The 10,000-nt window shown below is 41.0% G+C and overlaps 1 protein-coding gene across 4 annotated transcripts in view; it reads left to right on the plus strand.

Annotated features, from left to right (window-relative positions):
- Positions 1-75: 75 nt before the first annotated feature.
- LOC144975493 (uncharacterized) overlaps positions 76-10,000 on the plus strand; it is a 19,876-nt gene continuing 9,951 nt past the window's right edge. Inside the window, exons 1-3 of one of the 4 annotated variants that reach the window (XM_078919639.1) lie at positions 95-307; positions 495-903; positions 7,615-10,000. The exon at positions 7,615-10,000 is cut by the window's right edge and continues 237 nt beyond it. In XM_078919639.1, coding sequence (XP_078775765.1) covers positions 7,748-10,000 — 2,253 coding nt within the window. In that variant the 5' untranslated portion in view covers positions 95-307; positions 495-903; positions 7,615-7,747. The other 3 variants (XM_078919641.1, XM_078919640.1, XM_078919638.1) reach the window with 3 other exon arrangements.

A 10,000-nucleotide genomic window follows, 5' to 3' on the forward strand; every position in this document is an offset into this window, starting at 1 on the left:
TGTATCATTTTTCCCTGCCAGACGTTTCGCCAGGCCTTGCGTCTCGCTCTTCGTGTCAAGGCGGCACTGCAGGATGATCATAAGTGGCGGTAAACATTTAGTATTCTAAGCCCGGACTCGACTGGACAGGACAATTTTTGGATTGACGATAATAATAGGCTTTGGGGCTCTTGTGTTTTCCTTCATGCGTTTGGTTTTGTGGAAGTGGCGGTTTGTCCGTGGAAGTGGTGGTTTGTCACCGAATCCTCCCCGCTGTCCTCACAAAAACTCTCTCAACCCTTCCCTGGCTTTACTGCTTTACCATTAGGTATAATATTCTTTGACTGTCCGGCCACGCGTGTGTGCAGTAGTGCAGAAGATGTGAATGTTATTAATATCATTTTTATTATTATAACAAAGTTGTAGAAAGATATGATAACTATTCTCGAGCTACAATCTGGATGTAATTGTGGCGATAGTCATAGAATAATTTAAAAATGTGTTCTATTTTATAGTAGGTCTTGCGTCATTTCTAAAGGAATAACTGGAATAAATAAGAAAGAAGTTTCGTGTTTTATACTGAACTGTGTGGGGAGAATAAATAAATATTTATTGTGGTTTTGAGTTTGGTTTATGGTTCAGTCAGTGAAATAAAGTATCTAACCTCTCTTGAGGCCATAATTTGTTTTGGTTTAATATCGTGGGAGTCGTTATGATCGACCGTGACTCATATATTCTATAATACTGGCTTTTTTTACCACGTCATGTTTCAAAAGGAAACTTTCTTTACAATGCCGATAATGCCATATTCATTTGAATGAGTTTTGGATTAACTCCCCTTTCACATTCAAAAGGAATTCAAACTTCTATTTATTATCCAGTGTTGTGTGTGAAATATCATAGACGGGCCCTATTCAAACTATAGTAGGTATTCTCTTATTGATTGAAATGTATGTATTTGATTTTCATAATACATAGGGTAAACAATAATATACGTTTATGTATGTATGTATATATATATATATATATATATATATATATATATATATATATATATATATATATATATATATATATATGTGTGTGTGTGTGTGTGTGCGTGTGTGTGTGTGTGTGTGTACATGAGAAGTAGCCATTCAGACCCATTAGACCCATGGAGCCGGAGTTTGTCTTGGTGTCTATAGCGTTAAACGAAAAATAGCAATTGCCTGCTACCCATTGGATAGGACGCTAGTCTATAGCAAAGTACTTTCCGCCAGATCTAACAGATCGAACTATCCAATCACTGCTAGGTGGACGGGGGTTGGGAAGGGGGGGGGGGTCAGAAAAAATCTCGACTTCACCCGGGATCGAACATGGTGCTTTTGCGTGTGAAGCGAGCGCTCTACCAACCAATATATACATTTGTTGTTGTAGGGAAGGGGGATGTGTCTCTGGAGTCCTCTTCATGACTTATAGTTGAATATTTAAAGACGACCTCTGTGCACATTTTAGGACACCCAGTTCAACCGTGGCCAATGCGAACTTCCTCATTCCACGCGCATCGCCTGGTTGTAAGACACAGTCACAGGCTGGTTTGCCATCAATCACGCCCTGTCAATCCCCTTCACCGTTCGTCATGGACTGGAAGGCAACAACAAACACAAGTTGTTGCTCACGCCCTGTCAATCCCCTTCACCATTCGTCATGGACTGGAAGGCAACAACAAACACAAGTTGTTGCTCACGGCCTGTCAATCCCCTTCACCATTCGTCATGGACTGGAAGGCAACAACAAACACAAGTTGTTGCTCACGGCCTGTCAATCCCCTTCACCATTCGTCATGGACTGGAAGGCAACAACAAACACAAGTTGTTGCTCACGGCCTGTCAATCCCCTTCACCATTCGTCATGGACTGGAAGGCAACAACAAACACAAGTTGTTGCTCACGGCCTGTCAATCCCCTTCACCATTCGTCATGGACTGGAAGGCAACAACAAACACAAGTTGTTGCTCACGGCCTGTCAATCCCCTTCACCATTCGTCATGGACTGGAAGGCAACAACAAACACAAGTTGTTGCTCACGGCCTGTCAATCCCCTTCACCATTCGTCATGGACTGGAAGGCAACAACAAACACAAGTTGTTGCTCACGGCCTGTCAATCCCCTTCACCATTCGTCATGGACTGGAAGGCAACAACAAACACAAGTTGTTGCTCACGCCCTGTCAATCCCCTTCACCATTCGTCATGGACTGGAAGGCAACAACAAACACAAGTTGTTGCTCACGGCCTGTCAATCCCCTTCACCATTCGTCATGGACTGGAAGGCAACAAGAAACACAAGTTGTTGCTCACGGCCTGTCAATCCCCTTCACCATTCGTCATGGACTGGAAGGCAACAACAAACACAAGTTGTTGCTCACGGCCTGTCAATCGCCTTCACCATTCGTCATGGACTGGAAGGCAACAACAAACACAAGTTGTTGCTCACGCCCTGTCAATCCCCTTCACCATTCGTCATGGACTGGAAGGCAACAACAAACACAAGTTGTTGCTCACGGCCTGTCAATCGCCTTCACCATTCGTCATGGACTGGAAGGCAACAACAAACACAAGTTGTTGCTCACGGCCTGTCAATCGCCTTCACCATTCGTCATGGACTGGAAGGCAACAACAAACACAAGTTGTTGCTCACGGCCTGTCAATCCCCTTCACCATTCGTCATGGACTGGAAGGCAACAACAAACACAAGTTGTTGCTCACGGCCTGTCAATCCCCTTCACCATTCGTCATGGACTGGAAGGCAACAAGAAACACAAGTTGTAGCTCACGGCCTGTCAATCGCCTTCACCATTCGTCATGGACTGGAAGGCAACAACAAACACAAGTTGTAGCTCACGTTTGTTTGAACAGCATCTATATTATGTGTGTGGAGATCTAGGGGAAAGAAAACACTAGAGTATTTATATAGCGCAATATCCACTAAGCGTGATCAAAGCGCTTTAGAAGGGGTCACAAGCCAACAGCAACATTTAACATGTAGGACGGGACATGACACCTGTTAGGCGATATTACATTTGTTTCGGACAGAGACATAGCTGTTAATGACCAGGTACCCTACTCATTTTACACCTGAGTACGGTGAAAGAATGTGAGTAAAGAGCCTTCTCCGAGGATTCAACTATGCACCGAGCGAGGCTCGAACCCAGGACCTTCCGATCCGAAAGCGAGGAGTGTCATACCACAAGACCACATAGCCGCACTATAGCATCTATATTATGTGTGGAGCTCTAGGGGAAGTAAAACAAGATAATTTATATAGCGCAATATCTATTTAGCTTGATCAAAGCGCTTTAGAAGTGGTCACTAGACAACAGCAACACTTAACATGTAGAACGAGACATGACAGTGACACCTGTTAGGCGACATCACAATTTCTTTCCGAACAGAGACAACGTTGTAATGGCCAGGTACTCATTTTACGCCTGAGTACGGTGAAAGAATCTGAGTAAAAAGCTTTTTCCAAGGACTCAACTATGCGCCGCTCACAGCGAGACTCGAACCCTGGTTCTGACGATCCGAAAGCGAGTGTCAAACCACTGGACTGTATAGCCGAGTTATTGTTGTGGTGTACAGTAATAATAAATCATTTTCTACATTTTGCGGTTATCTTCATATTTTAGAAATGTCCCCCATTGCTAGAGTTATTTCCATTTAAAGTGGGCAATATGGAGACAATTGGTTTTGAAAGGGAAAAAATGGATTCAAAGTTAACAGAACGTACATTCGACGTAAAAATCACCCCCCCCCCCCCCCCCAAAAAAAAAAATAAAATAAATAAATAATAATTTTAAAATTTTAAAATAAATAAATAAATATAACAATTAGAATTTTTAAAGTAAAATTTCCCCTTTAAATGTTACAAAAGTATTAGGTAGAAATGAACAAATTGTCAAATTATTGGATAATCTTAATTTGTTTTAAAAATCGGAAATTCCCCAAGCACCTTTAATTGCCATATAATTTATATAATGTCAAAAGTGTATCCAGAGATATGGAGACCAGTGTCATGAAAATGCCTCACGTATCCCAGCCCTCCAGAGCCATTATGCCTATGGAGCCGGTGTTGTACGAGAAAGTTAGTACATTATAGATCAGGCTGGTGGATGTTATGAGTTTTTTTTTTGGCTAAACACATAACATCAATATGACCCTATGCCCCTAGGCGCTTTACGAGTTAAACTGTGAAATACATGGGAGATAATTTTGATATTTGAATGATGTGAAATGTTACAGATCGTTAAACTTGAAACATGGATGCAACAAGGCATTCCTTTGATCCCATTTGTAAATGCAATTTCTAGTGGTGATTGGATTAACTGACCTTTGATCTATGACCCCAGGGGTCATCTCTCTCTCTCTCTCTCTCTCTCTCTCTCTCTCTCTCTCTCTCTCTCACTCATTCTATCTATCTACCGATATATCTGTCTATCTATCTATCTATCTATCTATCTATCTATCTATCTATCTATCTATCTATCTATCATATATCTGTTAATCTACCTATCAATCAATCTATCTTTCTATCTCTATATATCAGTATATCCCAGTCTTTGTCTGTCTTCCAGGGTTAAACTATAAATGTCATATTTCTTTTCAGTTGGTTTTGAAATTCATGTTGCCATCTCGTTCACCCATATATATCCTACCATGTTGAGGCCATGGGTCACATATATAAATGAAAAGAGATGTCCAGCCAAACCAAGAAATATGGCTTTACAAAGGGCCCCAAACAAACAGCAACACTTAAAATGTTGGACGAGACATGAAGGCTATTTGGTCATTTTACAATTTTATTCCGACAGTGATAAACGTTTTTTAACACCCAGGTACTCATTTTAGACCTGATTACGGTGAGAAAATCTGAGTAAAGAGGCTTTTCCAATGACTGAACTATGCGCAGCTCAGAGCAGAACTCGAACCCTGGACCTTCCGACCCAAAGGCTGGTGTTATACCACAACACTACATATATGCACCAGCCTCTCAAAACGGTATTATGTCGGGATGAACCAGATGCCATAAAGTCAAATTCTATTAAAACTGGCCAAAAATATGAATTATTGGTATTTAACATTCTAAAATATGATATTGATTCTCCTCAATAAAACATATAAACTCAACTTAAGTCTGATAATTCTGGCTACAAATTTAATTTTCAGCAACTTAATCATTCCGACATAATACCGTTTTGAGACGAGGGGTCACGTATAGTAGCCGCTAAAAAAGCATTTGTCCAGTGTAGGACAGTTTAGGACAACCCCTGTACGTAGTGACGATAGCAATGGAAGGATCAGAGAGATAACACGTCACCACTCACCGACTTAGCACCGATAACACCAGTAGATATAACCTCCTAATCCCCTGCCTACCTAACACTGAACTCACATACTATGGAAAAAAGAATGTTTTTAAAATTTTAGCCAGAAAACTCGTCCTTCATATATCGATGGATTAAAATTACCCTCGTCTTGTTTAAAAACTCAAATCCGGGACTTTTAGGAAGACGTTGTGAAGTCCCAGGTTTGAGAGTTTTTTGTCATTTTAATCGATCGGTAATTGAAGGACGAGTTTTCTGGCCAAAATTTTTAAGACGTGTTTATGTCTATCAATGTCCGGCAGTAAAGAGATTCGATTATCTATCTTGTTACTTAGGTAGGCGCTACTGTCGACTTCCGGTTTATGTGGGGATCATAGAGAGGCAATAACGAATACAGGTCCTCTAATATCGGATATCGCCATTGGTTGGGGTGTATTATTAAATATAGAAGGGACGAAATTGACGCCAGTCAGTCCTTTGGTTTTGTTTTTAACCAGCCATTTTTATGAGTAGTTCTCACTTAATTTTAGCAATCAGACTATAAAGGTTTGATAGTTTAATAGTTGAATATAGTTTTGTGTGTTGGTACGGATGTTGTGAGTTTTTAAGCTTAACACATAGCATCAGTACCAGATGGACAAAGTCCGAAATGTTTTTTAAAAGGTATTGTCAGGTACTTTTATGAAGTTTGTCCAGAATTATGGTCACGTGGTACGACACTCGGCCATTGACATCATGCTGTAGGTCCCTGGTTCTAGTCTCACTGTGTGCAGCGCAATATTGAGTCCTTGAAAGAACATGCTCTTTCTCACACTCTGCAAACCTGCTTACTTGAACATTTTAAAATTCGTAGTTTTAAGACATAAAAACAGTAATCACTACAGTTAACTATATGTGTCAGTGCAAGACATAATCAGTCGGACGGTGAAAATTTTGGATTTGCATTTGTTCGTATTTTTTGAAAGAATATGCTCATAATATGCTTTATATTGAAGTAAATCGGGTGATTTTTTTATGAAGTTATGGCCAGCTGTATGGTAAAGGTATCCAGCAACTTTTCTCAAATTTCATACTTTTTCAACTTGACTAGCTGTAAAAAATATTTAGAAATGAAATTAAGCTTTGATATTTCCCGAAGCTGTACAAAAAAGGGTTGATTTAATCATTTATGTCAAGAACTCATTTTTGATAAAAGTTGACCTTCTAACTAGAGATAACACGCCACCACTCACCGACTTACCACCGATAATACCAGTAGATATAACCTCCTAATCCCCTGCCTACCTAACACTGAACTCACATGGTATATCTCAATATCTCAGTTCAAACCTTTTACCACCCGACTGATTATGTCATTCACTGTAACATTTAGGTCAACAATTTACTCGCACAAGGATTAAATACCTCTTCAAATATCCTTAAAATTTTGTAGTCTGGCCCTAAAATTTCATTTTCAATAAGTTTTAACGACTTTGAGATGCTGATGAATCTCTGAAATTGGAGCCGAAATTTCCTACTTCTACGAAGTTTTCTTAATAGCAGGTAGGTCTGATTCTGTCACTGTACTCAGGTGTAAAATGAGTACCTGTCAACATTTAAGTCGTTGGGATTGAAGGGGGGTTATCTGGCCAACAGATTAAAAACGTGTTTTTGTTGTTGTTTTGTTTTTGTTTTTTCAAAGTCGGCACAAGTTCCACCCTATTTTCTTATCAAATTTAACCCGTTGCCCTCTGACCCCGTCACTCTCTACGCACGACACGACTAATGACTGTCCAGTCCGTTGCAGAGTGGAGATTGTAGATTGCCTACTGTAGCACACAACGATAGTGTAGTTGTTCGATATAGAGTGACGGAGATATAAAGATATCCCAAACATTCCACGCGAGGTCGCCATAGCTGACACATTATTAGTATAGATAGAACGAAGTTGACGTCACTCCGGTCTCTGTTATTGTTTTTTGCCATTCACGTTTATGAGCAATTCTCACTAAACTGTATTATCCAGACTATAAACGTTCAAGGTTTTTGTTTGTTTGTTTTTTTTTAAAGTAAAAATTGCTTTTTACTCCTTTGATTTGCTTTTAGTCTATTTCTATTAAAGTACTTTCTGCTAGAACTAACCGACTCATCTACCCGACGACTATTGAATGGAGTTGAATGAAATGTCAATTCAAATTAGGATCAGAACTGAATTCTCTATATTTGCACTGTGAGCTCTCTAGCCACTGATTTGCGATTATATTTGTGTAATTCTTTCAATCTTGTCTATTTCAGACCACCACGCAAAAACAAAAATGAGGAAATCCTCACCAGTGCCAAAGAGTTAACAGACTGCCCTCAATTCACAACGACACAGAATTGCTGGACACCAATCAGCGTCACGTGAATAGCGCCCATTGATTCAAACATGGACGCCGTGCGTTTGTACTCTCTCATCTTTGTGTCTGGGATGGTCACGGGCTTGTGGAGTTCAGACGGACATCTTGTCGCCAGGGGCCAAAGGATGTCAGGAATAATTACAGCTGATAGGAAGCCGCCCATTATCACTTTCCATTCTCTCCTAGACTTCCACCAACCACTTCATGACGCCGTTGAGGCGTCTACGTCTAGCGGTAAAAAGAGACACTTTGAAGAGGGTAGTTTACGTACACTATCGAAAAATGTCCGTCGATTGGCACAAAATGGTAAACCTATGAAATATTATTTAAACGGGAAAACTATAAATAATGCAAATCGGATGTCCAATCCGCGAAACGAAATCGAACCAAAAAGCGATAAAAAATTAAATTATACGGAAATTTCTATGAAACGAAAAATACCTGGTGTTCTCTCGTCCTATGTAAAGAAATCCTCCCCCACTTTACTACAACACAATAGAAACGGGGCTATTGAAAGCCGACGACGAGGCCAGTCTGGGTTTGTTAGAATTAGCCACGCCGTTGGTTTGGAGAAAGACAGCCACACAGGGGGTGGTCTCCCGTGGAATTCTAAATTGCATAAAGATGTCTACGATGTCTACACGGGAAACAGTGGAGTCCCTGGGGATTCGGATCTACAAAAACACGGGACGGCCACGAAACCATCCAAGCAGCAAACGTCTTCATCTCGGGTTGAAGGACACATAGACAATAATAACAATAACATGGAGGGGAGTGTCATTACGAATGAGATGTTAACTGTTGGAGAAAGTGATACAAATAACGATAATACGATCTACAGTCGTTCGGTTCGTGGACAGTTTAATCCAGCTGTAAAGCATGACGCAATTCATTCTATTTATTTCAGGAATAAAAGGAATGTAAAAACTTCAACGGACAAGCCTCAGTTTATTGAGGATACGACTCAAATAATAACAATTGATAATATAGAAGATACAACGATCGCAAAATCTAAACGCATAGAAGATTTGTCTGTAGAAAAACCTTCTACGGACTCTACGGTGCCAGGAAAAAGTAATGGGGATAAAAATAACGATAGACAATCTGATAACAAATCTACAAACAACTCCGGATCGACGGGTATTCTGATGGAAAACACACTTTTTCCTGTGATCGACATTGACAATGGCCTGTTATCTCTGCCTTCCACACGTCAACCCATGGTCACCACTGATTTCGTAAACATCGTGACGTCACCTTCAGTTCCAGAACCAGATATTGAATTAGTCAAACTGTCAAATCCTCAAGCCACTTATGACATCACCGATAAAGATAAAGACAGCAATACTCACAAATCTACAACAACACCCCTGTCCGTTCCAGAGTCGGAGACTACCGAAAAAGTAAAAGCTGTAACGAGAAACCCTGAAACAAAATCGGAACCGACGACTGAGCCAGAGCCAGAGCCTGAGCCAGAGCCTGAGCCACGATCAAAGCCGGAAATGACGTCAACACCAGAGCCAAATGTGGAATCTGGAGCACAGACAACGTCGGAACCAGAAAATAGTAAAAAATCGACTGGCCAACCCAAGAAGGAGCCAATCGATGAACCGAAGAATGCTATAACTACAGATGTCACACCGGAGCAAGAGCCAACAGGGGAGCCTGAAGTAAACAAACTGGAAGATTCAACAACAGAACCAACATCAGAACCCGAAAAAGAACCAAAAACTGAACCGGAGACCGAGCCAACAAAAGAACCAAACAGGGAACCGAAAGTGGAGCCAGAAACGGAACCAACATTCGAACCGACTCACGAACCAAAAGGAGAACCAGAAAAAGAACCAAACCCCGAAACCGAACCAACATCAGAACCAAAATCCGAACCAAAGAGTGAATCATCGGGTGAACCGGAAACAGAACCAACTATTAAGCCAGATAGAGAACCAAAAGGTGAACCGGAATATAAGGACAAATCAACCAATGATTCAAAGGCAGAACCAGAAGGTGAGCCTGAAAGTGAAGCAGAAGGTGAGCCGGAAGGTGAAGCAAAAAGTGAACCAAGAAACAACGATTCTTCTTCAGCGGAACCCGAAAGTGAAGCAGAAAGCCGCGGCGGAATTTCAGAACCATCTTCAGAACCAGGACCCGATTGGCAGAAGGCCAAAAAGCAGTGGCGGTACGCCTGGGAGATTCATATCTACGGATACGGAGGTCTTTTCGCAGCAGTTGGGCTGTACACACTCCTCAGCTTACTTCGTCTCTGGAGAATTCAACGCCTA

Source organism: Berghia stephanieae, chromosome 6, assembly GCF_034508935.2.
Source record: "Berghia stephanieae isolate SIO BIC M18660-M18661 chromosome 6, UCSD_Bste_1.3, whole genome shotgun sequence".
NCBI lineage: Eukaryota > Metazoa > Mollusca > Gastropoda > Nudibranchia > Aeolidiidae > Berghia > Berghia stephanieae.